Source organism: Cladophialophora yegresii (assembly GCF_000585515.1).
Source record: "Cladophialophora yegresii CBS 114405 chromosome Unknown aczIN-supercont1.7, whole genome shotgun sequence".
Lineage (NCBI taxonomy): Eukaryota > Fungi > Ascomycota > Eurotiomycetes > Chaetothyriales > Herpotrichiellaceae > Cladophialophora > Cladophialophora yegresii.
The window spans coordinates 1,227,435-1,245,381 of NW_006913051.1; the positions used below are offsets into that span (position 1 = coordinate 1,227,435).

General features: G+C 54.7%; 5 protein-coding genes across 5 annotated transcripts; all 5 read right to left on the bottom strand.

Moving 5' to 3' along the window:
* Positions 1-694: 694 nt before the first annotated feature.
* On the bottom strand, positions 695-1,617 carry A1O7_09568 (uncharacterized protein; the record flags this gene model as incomplete). Its single annotated transcript, XM_007763556.1, has 3 exons — positions 695-944; positions 1,018-1,464; positions 1,520-1,617. 3 exons carry the CDS (start codon positions 1,615-1,617, stop codon positions 695-697), a joined length of 795 nt encoding a protein of 264 aa, XP_007761746.1.
* A 792-nt stretch (positions 1,618-2,409) lies between these two features.
* A1O7_09569 (uncharacterized protein) lies at positions 2,410-3,537 on the bottom strand (the record flags this gene model as incomplete). Its single annotated transcript, XM_007763557.1, has 1 exon — positions 2,410-3,537. The coding sequence occupies one exon, from the start codon at positions 3,535-3,537 to the stop codon at positions 2,410-2,412; it is 1,128 nt and encodes a 375-aa protein (XP_007761747.1).
* Positions 3,538-6,164: 2,627 nt separating this feature from the next.
* A1O7_09570 (uncharacterized protein) lies at positions 6,165-8,609 on the bottom strand (the record flags this gene model as incomplete). Its single annotated transcript, XM_007763558.1, has 2 exons — positions 6,165-7,398; positions 7,450-8,609. The coding sequence occupies 2 exons, from the start codon at positions 8,607-8,609 to the stop codon at positions 6,165-6,167; spliced, it is 2,394 nt and encodes a 797-aa protein (XP_007761748.1).
* Positions 8,610-9,306: 697 nt separating this feature from the next.
* A1O7_09571 (uncharacterized protein) lies at positions 9,307-11,307 on the bottom strand (the record flags this gene model as incomplete). Its single annotated transcript, XM_007763559.1, has 1 exon — positions 9,307-11,307. One exon carries the CDS (start codon positions 11,305-11,307, stop codon positions 9,307-9,309), a length of 2,001 nt encoding a protein of 666 aa, XP_007761749.1.
* Positions 11,308-13,499: 2,192 nt separating this feature from the next.
* On the bottom strand, positions 13,500-16,370 carry A1O7_09572 (uncharacterized protein; the record flags this gene model as incomplete). The annotated part of the gene is made up of 1 exon (XM_007763560.1): positions 13,500-16,370. One exon carries the CDS (start codon positions 16,368-16,370, stop codon positions 13,500-13,502), a length of 2,871 nt encoding a protein of 956 aa, XP_007761750.1.
* Between the last annotated feature and the right edge of the window lie 1,577 nt (positions 16,371-17,947).

Consider the following 17,947-nt stretch of genomic DNA (forward strand, 5'->3'; position numbering starts at 1 on the left):
ATTGAAGATTGAAGATTGAAGATTGAAGATTGAAGATTGAAGATTGAAGACTGAGACTGAGATTGAGATTGAAGATTGAACACTGAATACTGTAAAAATAAATTCTCGCTTGAGGGAGCTACAGTCTTACGCCCACCCATTCCCCAGCCGCGGTTCCATGCAAGTGGTCCATGCCGGAACGCTCGATGGGAGGACCGGGGGGAAACAGTGTCAAGGCAGGTAAGAGAGTATCTGTGGTGCTGCTTTTGAACGGTTGGTGAGGTATGACTGAAGGAGCTGACGCCTCTGGATTTGATGTCGGTCAATTCGAGATTTGCCTAGAGCACAAGTTTGGAGGACCACGTCCCTGCCTGAAGTCCCGGCAACAGTCAAAAGTGTCGCGAGGGCTTCGATAGAGTTGCATCATTGGTTCTGCCGAAGACACTGTACTTGGCTTGATGTTTGTGGTAGGCACGCCTTCCCCTACCCCTTCCTGCCTCTGCCATGTGGGCAGGCTCGCTCACGGGCACCATACGGCGGTATACATAGCCATAGCTGAGGGACGAGCCCTCGCATGGGGAATGAGACTCACTTCAGACGGTGGCGGTGCCCTACCACGATGTTCTATGCCAGCTGGAGCAGTGTCATCAGGCTAAAATGTGTAGATCTATCGCAGAGTGCACGTCGAGGTGTTCTGGACCCGACTTCGCCCTTATCACGCCATCAAAGTACCGCCATTAACCTGTAGAACCTGACCCGTAATCCATCTGGCTCTCTCCTCGCAGAAAAAGGCCACGGCATAGGCAATTTCTTCAGTCTCGCCAATCCGCGACGCCGCCGGAGTCATTGCCAGCATGGGTTCGAGACTCTCCCGCGTGTCTCCGGTGAGCGCGTTGAAAGCGTCGGTGTTGGTCGCTCCTGGCGCGACTGCATTGACGGTGCATTCGTACTCGCGGCCAAGTTCCCTATGCAGCGAGCGTGGATCCATGTCAGTCCGAAGGCGTGGCTACAGGAAGTGAGTGGTGAGTAAGTACTCACACGGCCCAGCATCTCGTGAAGCTCTCAATCATGCTCTTCGTACCATTGTAGATGCTCGTCCCCGGATACGCCTGCCTCGCGCCGCCTGAGCTCAGATTGACGATTCTGCTCGGCTTGGCCAGATGCGGCAATACGGCTTGCGTGGTCAACAATGTACCGCGGCCGTTCAAGTGGACTTGAAACTCCCATTGATCGACGGTCACGTCCTTTAGGAGTTGCGGACTCGCCCTTCCGGCATTGTTTACCAGAATGTCGATTTTGCGGCCACTGAGCTGTCTGACTGCCTCTTCGACGAGATGTTTCGGTCCCTCGAGAGTGGCCAGGTCCGACTCTATCGCATAGGCCTCGGTGGCATGACTTCCCCCTGTGGCACGAATCTTTGCGAGCGTGGACTCTGCCTCCTCTTTTAGAGAAGCAAACGGATAGTTTGTGACCACCAGGGCGCCCCTGGAGCGAGTCGTCAATCGGTCTTCGTTTATAATACTCATGTAGCGTATCGTACCTGGAAGCAAGTTCGATCGCGACGGCCGCACCAATGCCTTTCGAACTCCCGCTGACCAGGGCGACTTTGCCGTCGAGAGTCTGAGGTTTTTGCGCCATGGCAGCTGTGCGCGATTCCAATGTTCGAGAAGTCCTACTTCGGTTGCGGTCGTTCAGCGTAGGTGTGCTGTGTACTTCTGTCGCTGTCATTCAGCCTAAGTACATTAAGTCCCAGGTAGCACGATCTGATGCATCCCTTGCAGCTTGTACTGGGCCTGTCGATAAGGATGCACACACACACCCAGGGTGCCCTGCTTCCCTCTCAGATAGTCGTAGCCGTCGCATCTCGACCAATGGCACCAACAACGTCGAGTCTGACCCTTGGACATTGTCCCGTCAAGCGAAGCCACTGGGACTGATTCTTCGCCATCCATCACAATCACATATGCAAGGAGGTCAAGTCAGGCTTCCTGAAGGCCGGCGCGACAGGCTCGGACCGTGCAAGGATGCGGGCGGCTCTGCATGAGGACATTCCGAAGGAGGAGTTCGGGCCAATAGAACCTCAACACGACAAATGTGCATGCAGGGTGATAGTCTCGCTTGGGCAGAGAATGGGATGGTTCGAGGATCGCCTGTGATGAGGTTCGAGAGCAAACAGAGGCAGAGTACGTACTGAACGAGGAAAACTTGGTGAACTTCGGATTGTGGGTACATTGTCTAGTGCTTGAGAAGCTTTGAGCCTCCCTTGCCTTAAGTACCAATATAAGTAAATAGCCCAAGGTACTCCTTCGGCTATCAAGTCGCAGTCAAAACTTCAGGATCTCTCTATTGTCAACCTCGTAAATCGCGAAAAAGTCCAGTATGTACATGTTGTATACGCCAATATTCGCCAGTCATTCGGGTTCATGGTCTCTAAAAGCCATCACCCGGTTTCCATGGCCTGCCACATTCCAGAGCCCGATTCTTTGGATCCTCTCCACGCCGGTATGCTTCAGCTTTCAGCATGTCCAGCTTCAAGACAAGCTCCGATTTCTCACTCTCGGCTGCAGCGATGCGGTGTTGGTCCCTGGTACCGGGATCTTCGCGTCTCAAGTCCCTCAACTGTTCGTCGAGGAGCTCCCTTTGCCTCAGCAGATGGAGCCAATCCTGCAGGTTGTCGTCCGTGGTGCCCCCGAAACAGATTCCATACCCATCACAGTAGCATTCGTGCTGCGGAGGGCAGAACTCCGGCTCGCCCGTGAATATATACTGCCAGTTGTACTCGAGCATGCGGCCCGAGAACTCGTCCGCCATGTCCGTGTCGAGCAGCCACTGGCGATAGCGCAGGTAGTCCGTGAGTGGGCGGGTGCGGATCCTCTCGCCGGACACTGCGAATTGCGCGCAGCAGGGTTGAGAGAGCGCCTCCGGAATAGGGTCGCTTTCATGGAGTTGCCGCCATACCTCGCTGGTCAAGTACTGCTCCTCTTTCTTTTTGACCATGTCCCATTCGCGCTCGGGCCGATTGACGTGCAGCCAGTTCGGGCAGCCAGGGTCGTGATGGCATCGTGCGTTGAAGTACCCATGCCGTGCCACTCGACCGGGATTCAGCCTGTTGATGGTCCTGGCGCTATCAAGATCAAGGAGGACATTGTTGTGCCGTGTGGACCTGTGCGGATGGAAGAACAGTACAGTGTCCGGAAGATTGTCGTAGTGGTCAATGATATAGGTTAGATACGCCATGGCTTCTCTGCCCTTGTTCTGCGGGACTCGAAGTTCCGCCTCGTCATCATCGACTGTATAGATACTGTGATTGAAGCTTTGCAGCTCGTTGTACACCCAGGAGATGTCTTCGGATTTCAGCCTCGCCATGACGACCGTCTTCGTGTACTCTTCCGAGGCCGGCTTCGCGACACCCGGAGTGAACTTCGGGCGTGTGATCTGCCACGCATTTTGTCTCCAAGTCTGGGCATAGTGAAGGTGTAATAAGAACATGCAGAACAGAGCAGCGAGAAACAACGGGAGTACGCGTGCGAGAAGGCCCCGGCCCAGTCTGGCGGGCATCCTCGGAACACGTCTCTGACTCTGAGAGCCTTTAGACACGATGAATGGGTGAAACACATACCTGGCGACGATGGTGACATAAGTACAGGTACAGAAAGAGCATGCCGCATGTCGATCCAGGCCGTGTTGTCGAGGACAGGGTTTATGACAGGGGCAAATTGGGAGCTGGCCATGGGAATGTGTTGGAGGGCTGGCGCTTATTGGCGCCGGTCGTGGCTGCCGCCTTCGCATCGCTGCAGCTGAACCACTTTGTCCCCAATTATATCCAGCATCTCTCCTCCTACGGAGTATCTGCAGAGGACCTCCACGTCGACTCCTCGGGCGCCCGATGCGGATATGGTATTCAGATGCGCCCTGCAATACACCGGCCTTACCACGCGGCGAGGCAGATATCATTACCGGCCGATGCCTGCCCTTACGCCTCAGACGTCGAAGCTGCTATCAATTTCGGCCGCATGAGGTTGGCGCGTTATGGAACACCATGGCCGAGACAGCTATGGACGCTGCAGTCAATTGTGTTGAGCCGAACCGCAGGAGGAGAGCTTGCACCGTCGTATAGATAAGTTCGAGTCGCGGCTGTCGCTTTCGTCCGTTGCGCCTGCTTCTACCTGCTTCACCTTGCAGTAATTACATACCCAACGAACCTGCCGTGCATCATGCTCAACTCCGCGTAACTCGCATTGCTGCTGAAGCTGCTCGGCCTCTTCCTCGCCCAACCTGCTTCGGCACAAGACAACCGAGCCTGTACTTTCCAGATGGTACCCTATCCTCAGGCGACACACCATGTACGTCCGGCAGTGGCGAGTCAGTGTGTTGCGGACAAGGCTTTGCCTGTCTCGAAGACGGCATCTGCCAAGTTACTTCCTTCGCCTTCAAATCCAACCCGAATCTGAACACCGACATCAATTACCACCGGGGCTCATGTACGGATCAAAGCTGGTCGAGTCCCAGCTGTCCGCATTTCTGCATCGGCTCGCAATGTAAGTGAGATGTCCCACAGTCTCAATCAGGCCAATTTCCCCAGCGACGTACTGCTGTACAAAGTGTCCTGGCTGACGGCATCGAGAACATACAGATGCCATGGGTGGCGGTAATTCCATGCTCTTCTGTAATCAGAACACTTTTTGCTGCTATGGCGGGTCCTGCGACTGCACGACCGATTTCAACACCACGCACTTCGAAGCCACGGACGATCCAGTCATAACGATTGGCGTCTTCGCTGTGCCGACGAGTGCTTCAGCAACTAGCAACGCATCAACGCCAACACCCGCTGCCAGCGCGTCAGCAAGCTCGACGGGAACAACTGGGAGCACGCCTTCATCCGGATCCGCCCCATCCTCTCCAGCACCGTCGACACTCTCAGACAGTGCATCAACGTCGCCACTGGTACCCGCGGCCACAGCAAGCTCAGGCTCCCGCCAGCCTGTTTCGGATTCTATGTCTGCCCAAAATCCCGGCCTCTCAACCGGAGCCAAAGCCGCCGTCGCAATAGGCGTTGTCACCGGAATCGCCGTCCTCGCCATAATAGTCTTCCTGGCCTATCGTATCCGGCGACAAACACGCGAAATCAGCGGCTTAAAAGCAACGCATCAACCTGGATCACACGGGCTCCCAGGTCTGGAAACATTTGCGCCGTGCCCGGGAAATCAGCCGTGGGAACGCCAGGAGATGAGTACTAGGAACTCCACGATGAAGGCCCCGTTCGTGGCCTCGGAGCCTTCTTTTCACTCTGAAGCAACATCTCGAGCATATAATAGAGACATCCGCAACAACCGGTCGAGCACGCCGCGAGAGCTGGAGAGTTGACCATCTGATACAGGTAAAGGTAGAAAGATAGATGATACGAACCAAGATCTAAGAGTCAGGGCGCGGGAATTGATCTCCGCTCCACACTCCGTCCTCTGTTCAAAATTCAGTTCCTCGGTCCGCGTCTGGCCGGCGTCGTTGTGCTGTACTTAGCGCATTAAACGGACATAACGTCCTTCAGCCTGTCTTTACAGATCTCGAGTCATGGCATTGGCACGTGAGCGGGACATCTCCCGTAGTTACAGCCTACAGTACGAGTCCTATATCTCGCTTCCCGTACGAGTGAGTACCCGTCTCAAGCTGGACCGGACAACCGGAGTAGCATGATACCGCGTGTTTTATACGTACTTTCTAGGTACTGTAGGTAGTTATAATAATACAGCAAGTGCTGAAGAAGGAGATCTCCTTCCTTCCTTCCTTGAATCCCCTACAGTATTTCGTATTACGAGGTTTACCTGTCCACACCACTGGACTTGTCGTGCCCGTACGAGTACGGAGTCCTGTACAGGAAACCATGACGCATACAATGTGCCCACCCACACCCACACCCACACCTCTTCATCAGTCAAGTACAAACGGAGCGGTCGCTACATAGGTAAGCTATCGACGCGGGATTATTGTCAGTGGTACTCCGTACTGTGACTCGTGTGTGTACGAACTGTGTACCTGTAACTGCCGTGCCCCTGGCCGGTCGCTTGCCTCGCGGCCGTCTCCCGTACTTATCTACATGTACCTAATGCGGGATCTGTATGCGTACCCCCAAGATTCGGCCTTCTCCTTGTGCGACTTCCAGATCATGTAGCTCTGCTGATGTGACAAATCTACTTCCCATTCCCATTCCCATTTCCGTGGCCGTGGCCGTGGCCGTTCCCAGTCCCAGTCCCAGTCCCAGTCCCATTTCCATTCCCGTTACCATTACCACCAACACTACCATTACCATTTTTCCCCTTGCCATTCCCGGTTGTCATCCTCTCCCCTTGGGCCAGGGCCTCCTTACACTCGTTGCAGTACCATTTGGCGCTCTTCGGCACGCTCTTCAAGCCGATACAATCGAGATGAAACCACTGCCGAGGACAGATATCACGATCACATGCCACCATCTCTCCGTAACTGACGCCTTGGCAGTAGCAGTACCGCTCCTCATCTTCCTCTGGTGCGTCTTTTTCACCTTCGTCATCATCTGCCATCTCAACATGGAGGTCGGCGATTGTGTTGTTGTTGGCCGCGAGGACATCACGCTCGGAAGGAGTCGACGACTTGGTTCGTGGTTCTGCCTCGTCTCGGACTCTTTGCGTGGTGCTGGCATTGCTCGTCGTGGAGGGAAACGATAAGCTACCACTCTTCTTGTGCGGACGTTTCATCGGCAGGCCTTTTGGTGACAGGGAATCATGGAGGCCATGGTCCTTGACCCTATTTCGGGGCGGTCGCTTGGGCTTCGTGGAAGCGCTTACACTTCCATTCGCCGACGCAGTCTCGGCGGCTTCAGCATCGGCAAACGTCCCGACGACGGGCGTGGACGTTTTCGAGGCTCTACCCCTTGCAGTACGGTCGGTCTTGAGCTCGCTGGTCTGCAAGGCTGGCAGACGCGGCGACGCAACTGCCTTTGCCGAAACTTCTTCCCGATGCTCGACTTTGGCTGTCCCTTGCCTGCTGTACGATCTCTCCACGGGCGGGGCCCCTTTCAGTCCATGGTCAACCTTGGCACCATTGAAGGTTGACGGCTCGTCCTCGATGGCTGGGACGGCCTTGTCGATTTTCGCCTCTCTCGTGTTGCTCTTCACCTCACTCGCAGCTCTGCCAGTGGCAGACGCGACATTGGTCACTTCTGTATTGTTTACAGTCAGATTGTTGCTCGTGCCATTTCTGTTGGATGCCAGGGACGACGGTCGGCCTCCTTTTACGCTCTCGACCGTGTTTGTGGAATTTTGACGTCCTCGGGACATGGCTGGCCGCACGGTGGAAAGGGCTGGGCTTCTCTTGTAGGCTTCTTTTCCAGCAGTCCCTGCAAGTGGGGACGAGGTAAGCTTCGGTGAGTCTTGAGTCGCCGCATTGATCCTGATACGCAGAAGGTCAGCATGGTCACTTTGTATGACGTGTAAAACGTACCGTTTCCTGGCCACCGACATGGCCGTCGTCGAAACTTTTCTTTTCTTTGAGTTGTCCTGCTGCGAGCTTTCTCTAGACATTGGCCGACCTCCGAGAGCACTACTGATGGAGCGTTCCATAGCGGCGCTTCCAGTCGCGGGCTTCTCTGGTTTCTTTCTCTTTGTTGCGGTGATGCCAGCGCCAGCACCAGAGATGCCGAGACCAGCGGGATCGGGAGCAGCCTCAGCTGCGCGCTTCTTGCCGTTCGTGGTTGTCTTCCGTACAGGTGGCCTGGTATCGTCCAAGTCGGACTCCACGTGTTGGGCAGCTGCTCGTTGTCTCCTAACAGCCTCTCTTCTATCGTGACTCCTATGTGCCACTTCGCTCTCATGGAGGGTGGGCGCCACCGTCGCGGCAGCGTCTCTGCGGGTAGGCGGGGGAGGCACCTTTTTAGTAGGATTTGTCTCTGTGTAGGCCCAATGCTTCAGACTGCCCAACCTTGCTTCTTCTGAGATCTCGTCGGCGATGTGCGGCCAGATGCGGTCGAGTCTCCGGATCTGTTTGCCCATCTCCTCGCTCGCATTGTTGATGACATGATTCTTTTCATCCATCGTCACCATGACAGCCATGAGGCTTTGCCTCAATGCGTGGTACTTCCGCCTGCGCTGGACAACGGCGGGATCGGAGAAGTGGGCAGAGGCGAGGGAGGCATTGTCGAACGAGGCGCCGGCGACACTATTCGCCTCACTCTGGTTTATGGAATCATCCGCTGCAGTCGAGCTGGTCAGACTTTGAGCTGCACCAGGGAGATCTCGCGTCGTAGTTGCGCTGTCCGCGAGGCACTGGTCGAGGGCAAGTTGTAGATTTTCCTCGGGACCCCACGCTTTGGCGTCAACCTCTTTCAACAGAGAAGTGTGTCGGCGGTATTCTCGAGGCAGGGCGGCAATCGCATCGGAGAAGTGAGTGATGGCAGGGTACATGCCCAGGGGCTCGTTGTTGCTCAGGCTCTGTGAGGCGACGCCGTTGGATGAGAGGGCTAGAGGAAGGCCGCTGTTGGAGACGAGCGAGTTCTGGCGCAGGCTGGTCGATCCGAGTCCCTTAGTAGCTCGTGCTGGGTTGGTGCGGGTGAGGCGAGACGGACCCCCTCGCACGTTCGAGGTGCCGAGGACGGTGGTCGTCATTGTCGTCGTGGACATAGGGGAACGTAGTGGGAAGAGGAGGACGGTGAGGGAGCTGTGGGCGTGTAATCAGTGGAGGCGGGCAGGGAGGTCGCAGTGAGTTTTCACGGCATCGGCTCGCTTGGAATCCAGAAAACTATGACAGCAGATAGAAGGTGGTTGCCCGACTCGGTCACATCATGGGACAGCGAAAAGCGAGAAGTGGTGAGCGAGGCCGTGGTGGAAGGAAAATGACAAAGTCAACTGCGACGCTGGTCTGCGGCGCGCACAACTCACCCTCACCTCACTCACACCTTACTCACACCTCACAAGAACCTGACGACTGGAAGTGGAACCCGAGCCGGAAAGAAGAACCCTTGTCACTTTCTGGTGCCTCTCTGGCGGGTGATTGGTGACGTGACTGCGTTTCGTCCCGTTGCTGCTTGAGCGCTTTTGGCAGGTTAGCCGCACACTGATTCAACCTTTCGGCATCCCCACGAAGCGATCAACGGCCTGTTCGCGAAATCTCGTGCAACATTGTCTCATTCCAATAAAAGCGTCTCTATGCATGTGCCTAATCCTGAGTCTGAACCCAACACCCGGCCCTGAGCCTGCCTGCTGACTCAACGGACGCTTCTGCAACAAGGACTAAAGATAAAAAGTCGTTACACTCGTCTAACCAGTCATCCAGAATGCAATGGGGTGGGCCGACTTCCAACATTCAGAGCCACCCGTCGTCAGGCTTCACCAGCTGCCCTTGACCTGCACCAACATCCAAAGCGAGCTGTGGAACTTCGTCCGCTTTCCTCTTGACCGGGCTCTTTCGTGGACTTGCGGCTTCTCTGGGAGGTCCGGCTCGGACATCTTCCACTGGCCACCCGTCGGCTTTGGCGGCTGATACCCAACACTTCAGGCCCTCGTGGACGCCTCCGTAGAACTTCTCCTTGCAAGTCCGCAAACTGCCGCCCATCACCTTCTCGAATCCAGATTGCTTCAGGTCCTCCCGGAGGGCATTTCGTTCACGTGCACTGGGCATGCAACTGATAAGACCATTCAACAGATCAAGGTGGACTGCGAGATACTGCGTCGCCTCCCATTCAACTCCGCCAACGTAAGGGGCGGCTGGATGAGGTGGTCGCGGAGCGGGAAAGTGTGCCCGCCTGTATCCCATAGATTCGTCCACATCGATGATCGGCACGACATTGAGATGGTGCAGGAATATCCAGAAAACTTCCTTGGTGACGTTAACAACCTCCTTGCACCAGACTCGGTATGGTCGAGGTGTGTGCATCTGAGAGACAAAATCCAGTGTCTGCTTGCCTTCCTCCGGCGCCGGGTCTCTGAGAAAGTGTAGAATCGTCCTTGCCCGTTTTCCAGCTTGCTCTTGATCTGCGCCACCCACTGCGGATAGGTGTGCGAATAGAAGGGATATTATAACTCCTCTAGTGCTAAACTCGGACGGACCTTTTCTCTCCGGATCGAACAGCATGCTCAAAAGAGCAGGGAAAAATTCCGTTTCGACCTGCTGTAGCCGGTGCAGCGCAAGAGACGTTGTGCACAATCCCTTCAGACACAGCAAGGTCTCGTGAAGGAGATTGTCCTCATGCTCCTCACGCCACTCAATCTTTCCAATGCGATAGTATAACTGGACGAGCTCATCCATGCCGCCCTTGCTGACGAAGTGATCGGTCCAACTGATCGACTCGTTTCTCAACAGGATTCTTAACTTGTGGAGCTTGCTGACTTCGACCAGCTGAGGCTTCTGCACTTCTCGAAGGTAATGAATGAAGTCCCCTGGAGCTGCGGCGCTGTCTGCCGGATTCAGTGATGCCAGTGACACGGTCGAGGCCGTGGCCTTCAAAGAAGTTGGCCTAGAATTGGTCAAGTCGGCGGATTTGTTCCTCGACTTGCTGCGTGAGCGAGACGACGATCTGGGACGGTCTTGCTTGCTCGGTGTGTCTTCGTCGCGTTTGCTCAAGGTCAAGATGCGGCTTCTCGGACGTGATTGGGAACGGGACCGCTTGCGATCTTTGCTATCGTCACCCTCGCTTTTCGGCCTGTCGTTCTCGTTTCGGTGAGAATTCCTAGCTGAGGACCTAACCTCGGATACTTCGCTTGCACCTGAGGCTGCTGAGGAGCCGCTGCCGACGCGTTCGCCTTTCATCAGTCCCGCCTTGACGTCCGGTTTGAGGTTTCGCATGCCATCACGCATGTTTAGAGGAATGTTTAGAGAGTCTAAGACTCGCTCAAACGCCGAGTCGAGTTCTTGTGGACTTAAGGGAGGGCTCGTGCTGGTGGGGGGTTCTGGCACCGAGCGAGTGTTATTTCGGGTTCTCATGTTGAGACTTTGAATTGCTTGAAGGACCCTCGAGCCTCGCTTGGCTTTGTCAGGTTGAGACGAGTCGGACTTTTGGGTCTGCAAAACAGGACGGACATCAGGTGTGCGGGCAGACGGCGGTCGAGTGGTGTGGTGGTCTCTGCTCTTTGGGCGTTTGAGCTCATCCTCAACATTGTCCGGGATATTTTCCTTGAAGATGGAGCTTCTACTAGATTTGTGTTGCAGGAATGGGCGCTGTGGAGGCTGGTAGTCTAATGACAAAGGTGTCGTGGGGCCGCAACCGTAGAAATTGCGCTGTTCTGATGGTCGAAATTCCGAACAATCTCTGGGCGTGTAGAGATTGCACTCCTCCTCGACTGCCTGTCTCTTCGACCTTGGATACATGGTGATGGTGATCGATGCCGTCTGTAGTTTCCGATGGTATGGCTGAGTAGAAAATCCGGGCCCAAACATGAGTTGGAAGTTGCATAGCGGGAGGATTGTTGCTAGGGCAACGCCGAGTGCTTAATTGGGTAAGTGCTCCCCACAACTGCCTGCACTTTATCCTCGCTTAATCCTCGCTTCAATCTCGCTTTATCCTCGCTTCTCCTTGCCTCATTTTCACTTCATTCTGAGCATCGAGAGAGATCAAAATCAGAGAGATAGGCTTCCAAAAGTCGAGCTCATTGCTACTGAATTAGGGAATGTAGCCAAATCATTGCCGTAGTTCAGCCCACTGGGCTATTCGCGAGACTCGACATGTCCAGCAATCACCTCAATAGCAGGCGCGATATGCAGCCAAATCCCTGCGGTTGTTCGGGCTCCGGAGCTTTTGGACAGGCTCGATATGATCGGTCACAACCTCAACACGCTCAGCAATAAACCCGACCAGCATGTGCACAACGTCATCCGGCGCGTTGATGCCCTTGATATCAAGGTCGATACGCTCAACCCCCGGGTCGCTAGCATCGATGTATGAATGGATTCCGAGTATATTATTTCTGTTTATGATCCGTCATCTTGTACCTGTTGATCAATTCTAATTAGATGCCACAACAACTTGGCATGCCTCCAGAACACAAAAGTCACCTCTCTTCATGCCCAACCTCGACCCCTGCAAAGGATGGTCCGCCGCAACGAATTCGATCGGTGCCCGGAGGCGACAACCACGAAGCTGTGAGCATCTAGCCTTCCCGAGGATACAAAATGGTCGGTCACGTCAAGACAGAAGCCTGATTGCTAACGACCCCGGTGTACCCGAAGGAGTCTGACACAGGCCCTACCGTTGGCCCCAAAGGGGATTCTCACCTCTTTGACATTCTGTTTTAAAGAAGTGTAGGCCGGTGCGGTACCCAAGACATCCTCTGCAAACTACAATCGGGACCCAAGAGGCCAAGTTTCAAATTTGAGCTTTGCCGCTTCACTCGCCGTTGCTGAAGCGATCCCTGTTGAACTTGGTTTCTCTTCCTATGGTTATAGGCATGCTTAAGTTCAGCGGCGTATTCCTGCCTGATCCGAGGTCAATCTTGAGGAAATGTTCCCTGGTTAATAGGAAGAGGACGGTGGCCCGGCTGAAAAGAATCATAGCCGAGGCCAGTCATCCACGAAAACCTCATCCTCACCGAGGCGCTAGAAGCATCTCGGATTTCGGCCAAGCCTTCACCCCGTCAAGGGCTCCGGTGGTGGACCACGACCCAGGTTGGAACTGTCAAGGGACCGTTCAACCGGAGGAAAGTGGTCTGGCAAGCGCGGATGCACAGAAAAAGAAGGGTCTGGTGACCCAGGGTGCCATCTACAGTAGGCGAGTAAACTCGAGCTTATACTGTGTAAGGTGGGGAGGAACCTTGATCAGGTGAGTAGTCACATGCTTAGCACAACCAACCCATTGATGAGTCTCCGAGAACATAGCAGCAGTTGGTGCACTCAAACTAGACGAACAAAGAAGAATTGAACAGGCTCTGGGCTCCGACATCAAAGGAAGAAGCTCGCAAGAGAAGAAAACTGCACTCCGTATTGCGACTGGTCTTGTCGTCTGAAAACCCGAGGACTGTTGACAATTCCTACCAGTCATGCAATACCTATACTGCAGTACAGGATCCATACAAAGCGTCTTCTTAACGACCCAATTGAGCTGCGAAAGGAAGAAGCTCGCAAGAGAAAAAAAACTGCTCTCCGCATTGCGATTGGACTTGTCGTCTGAAAACCCGGTGGCGGAGGACTGTTGACAATTCCTACTACTCATGATTTACTCGTAATATCATAAAGGCCGCTTCTTGACAACCCAATTGACTTGGGAAAGGAAGAAGCTTGCGAGAGAAGAGACTGCATTGCGAATTTTGGTTGGTTGGGCCTCATGCCGTCTGAAGGTGGTCGAGGACTGTTGACGATTCCTACTACTCATAACGTAATCGTACTATGTATGCATACAAAGCGTCCTCTTGACGACCCCATCGAGCTACCTATGTAGTCATCCAATCCAGGCTGCTGTACTGTGTAGCTTCCTCATCCTCGTGAAACAACAAACGGCGTGTGTTTTAGACCGTAGGTAGCCAATAAGTAGGCATCCCCAAAATCTGTTGTTTCCAATCACTTCACTTCTACTGTGCAATACTCTGCCGCCAACGATCAATGTGCGCTCGTTGCTTGGGATCCAAGGGCGGGCCCATCATCGGGTCAGCTATGTATGGTTGATATGGTTGATTGCCGTATGCGTAGGGGTATGTCGGCTGCATGTATGCCGGCAAGGGCGATACGCCAAACCCAGCATTCATGTATGGAGCATTCATGTAAGGCATGTTGTTAGGGTAGCCGTAGGGGGCGTTGAAAGCACCCAGTGTATTATTCGGCTGAGAAGAACCCCAGACTGTGGTGTAAGTCGGGCTGTGGACTTGAATCGAGTTCGTGCGTGGCAGGCCAGCTGGCCTGGCCTGTTCTCGAATACCCGTAGGATGCGCTTGCAGAATGTCGGCCATGCTATGCATGGATTTGAGCCGCGGATCGGCGGCACCTCCCTCTTTGAGCCTCTTCCTCCGTTGGGCCAGTGTCTCTTCTACATCCGGAGTCTTCGATGGCGATGGGCCGTCGTTCTGGATATTGATGCCGAGCTGGGACGCCACCTCGTCTGTAAATTGACCGCCGGTGCCTTTCTCCTTTTCGAGCTTGATCCTGGCGGCTCGTTGTGCCAGAGTCTCTTCCTCGTCTTCGGGAAGTGGCTCTTCCGATATGCCAGGTACCTCACCAATGACCGGCGCCCGACTCTCCTCGCCGACTTGGCTCCTGGTCTCGGACTTCGCGGATTGAAGCGGCTCGCCTCTCAGCCTCGCTCTTCGATGACTCAAGGGTTCATTGTCCTCCATCTCTCGCTTCTCCATGAGCCCGACGGGTCGATGAGCATTGAGGTGAGCAGCCCTATCTTTTTCCGCGAAAAGAACACCGAGAGGTATATCGTCGTCGTCAAAGTTCTGCTTGTTTGCCTCGTCATGATCCTCCCAAGCGAGAGTGACATGCTTGGTTTTCCGAGCCTTCTGCTGGAGTTGAGTGACTGCGTCAAGCTCGAGCAAGGTCGAGTGCATGCCATTCGGGAACGCATCTGCCGCAGTACGATTTCGTAACTTTTGCTGTTCTTTACGCATTTGCAGTTCAGCGAGCAGAGTGGTCGGGGCTGTAGAAAACCCTGACGGAGCCACATCTTTGTCCTCTTCCTCATCCGGTATTTCGTCGGCATCAGGCGATATTGATTCTGCTGCCGCCCGCTCAAGTTCGTCTCCACTTGTATGGTCTTCAGCATCGAGATTCTGAGAGCCCCTCGACTTTGGACGCATCAGACCAGTGACAGAAAGACCAGTACTGGACCGCCTCGTTTTGAGCATTGTGCCGATGGAGCTCCGACGTTTCTTCGCTTTGGCTCCATCCAACTGCACACTCTTCCGTGGCGACGCATCCGGACCGTAGACCTCCTTCCCGACCTGGCCGGCTATTGGATGGTCAGTGAACGCAGAGACGGGCGCATACGCAGCAGCGTCCAAAATGCTGTCCAGCGTTTGGACGGCTGAGCCATTCTTCAGCTGCAAGTCTTGAGTCACGCTCGGGTGCTCGAAGAAGGCACTCGCGCGTAGCTGAGGAGGCAACTTGAGGGCAGTATTTTGACCCGGCAGTTCGGCATTATCTTGTTCCCCAAGCCAGGCCGCCGACTTACGAAAGTCGTCCGGGACAGTACTCAAAGCCTTGAGTCGGCGCTTTTCACGCTCACTGATATCCATCCTCGACAACCTCTGAGGCAGATTGAGCATAACAGGAACCGGTGCAGGATAGTATATCATCCGCTCTCCCGGTTGTGCTTCTCTGTAGACCTTAGAATCTCGTGCAAGAGGCGGATGATTCAGGGAAACCTGTCGTGAGAGGGCAGTAGCTCCCTCGATCGACATGGACCCATTGTAATGTACACCATCAAAGTTCTCAAACGCAGATTGTGCTTGACGGTACGTGTCGTTCGAAGCGGACGTGGGCGGTCTGTCCTCGTGACTAGAGGTATGAGAATGCCTCGGCGATGCCTCTGGCGCAGCGCTCCCGTCTTCGGGGTGCACGGAAACGGAGACGGACGGACGGCGATCTGATTGTAGATCCAGTGGGCGACCTTCGACAGGGGGATCGGGTAGAGCGTGATTGTGACTGCGACGACTGTGACGACTGTCCTGAGATGAACGTCTTTCCACAAGCTGAGGAGGTGACCACGGTCCCGAGCGTATCGAGCCGGTGGGAGAGGTGATGTATCCTGACGGAGAGTATCCCCCCGTCCTGGCTGCGTGATTCACGCCCAATATCGAGTTGGACCATGAGCCTGTCGAGTATTGCCTTTGTACCGAAGGACGGTAGATGTTGTCCAGAGCAGGGGTGGCCGAGGACTGTTGCTCGAGGCGTTTCTGATCTTGCTTCATCTTGTTCAGCTCGCCCTCCAGGCTCGAGGTCATGCTCAGACGCTCGGCGCTTTCTTCTAACCGTTCCACATTTTTGACCAGCGCCCCTTGCAGCGACTGTAGATCGGGAGTAGGGTGATTCAGAGGCAGGTGACGGCTGATCGAAGCTGTTCTGATTGGAGCGTCGCCCGACTGAAATGCTGTCGGTTCTGGCGTCGGAGAAGCGTCATCCATCCTGACCTGTTGTTCTGGGTACTTGGGCATCGGCTCCTCATAGTCATCGGCCTCGACCATCTGATACGACTGCGACGATGACAACGACTTGAGTAGTGATCCCACGCCTATTGAGGCTGATGCAGCCTGCGACAATATCGGAAGGTCGCCATCTCGGGAGGACAGTTCGAAGGGAAGGGACAAAGGCGGGCTTGATATTTCGGGAAGGATGGGTGACCTGGAAGGAGAAGCAGCTGAACGTGCATGAAGGTCGGGGGAATCGGCAGGTACGGGCTCGTAAACAGTCTCATGCTCAGCCTGAGCGACTGAGGCATTGGCCATTGGAAGCTGCTGACGAAGAGTGCAGCGCAGAGGAGGATCGCGTGAGATGGAGGAGGCGTACTGCCGTAGGTGGAGGTGTGCTTGTCGAACGGGGTCTTTACACGCTGCAGGTCATGATCGGAGCCGCGTTAATCAGAACGTCCTGCGCCAGATAGCATTGAATGAGTCGGGAGAGGTGTCGCGGGATCCAAACTGTAACACCCACCCATCCATACGCAGCGAGATATCGACCACCGCGAGATTCTAGTCTACCGACAGATAACAGCAAAACTTGTCGCTTGAGCCTGGCCCTGTCGGCCGTGGGAGGGCGCAGTTAGTCTCGCCCGGGTAAGCATAGACCAGCCACTTAGTGGGAAGTGGGCACCGGGGGGAGCGACGAAAAGTGGAATCTGCCGCATGGCAAGGCTAAGATTAGGCACGGCTAGGACGATTTCGGGGCTCTTCTTTAACTAACTGCAGCGCCAATCAGTGCCACACGACACCCTGAGCGCGAAGGCCAGTTGAAGCAAGCCGCGCCGATATGGCTTTTTGCCAGTCTCCCCAGTCCGGCTGGTACGGCCTGCTGAAGTAAGGATCCCGGGGGACATTTCCATAGGCCAAGCAAGGCTACCGTGACTTTTTCGTGTTCTTAACACCCCCGGAGGCATTATGATCTTCAGCTGATAGACCGACAGAGCACGACTACGGAGTCTACGGAGTCCGCGTGGCGATGTAGACAGCAGAGTATGGCAATTGGAGCGCCGTTTCCTGACGGATACACCATAAGTACTGGGTAGTTACATAAGTCATTGCTTCGTGTCTACGAGTCCCTGCAAGAGAATCCTTGGTGTCTTGTGCCAGGTCAGTCCCATAAGCAGATTGCGCGAAGGATACGGGTTACACAACAAACCCGACAGGCACACCAATCACGTCGCCTCCGCCATCGATCTCGACCCCTGTCTGTCCTGCGATGTTCTTGCTGACCCGACGTCCCCACCCCGTCAACGAGACTCCTCATGGGTGCCAGCTAATTATGTATCCTCCACGGTTTGATCCAACCGGCCACAAATTCTTCGAGCTGGGTTCAAGTTTCGAAATGGTACTACATCAACTTGTCCCCAGACGCGTCCATATAGCACCTTCGACATTTCACGCGCGATCGTTGGGTCACACAGTAGCACATGCACGCGCGTGCTCGGTCCCCCGCGCTACGGGTACAACCACGGCTGCAGATTTAAGATTGACTATGGTTCCTCGTCCAGGGTCTGCCGCTTATCTACGGGTGCTGTGTATCTCGAAATGCTCACCGTTGAAATTAACTACACTTTCCACACAGCTTGGTTTCAGCCTCTATCAGCTACCAGCCACTCGTTTCAAGGCAGCCCCGAGATAACGATGTTGATGCCGAACCCGTTGAGTGATCTTCGTACTCCGCACTCCGTACGGAGGCAAATGAAGGTTAGCCCTTCACCCTGTGGGTAGAGGACTTCCTGCAAGGTGAGCCCCCATTGCCTTCTGCAGACAAATATCAATGCGACCGAACGTGAATGGTGGGGCCCATAAGCCGGCATATGCTTTAGAAAGAAGGTCATCCACCC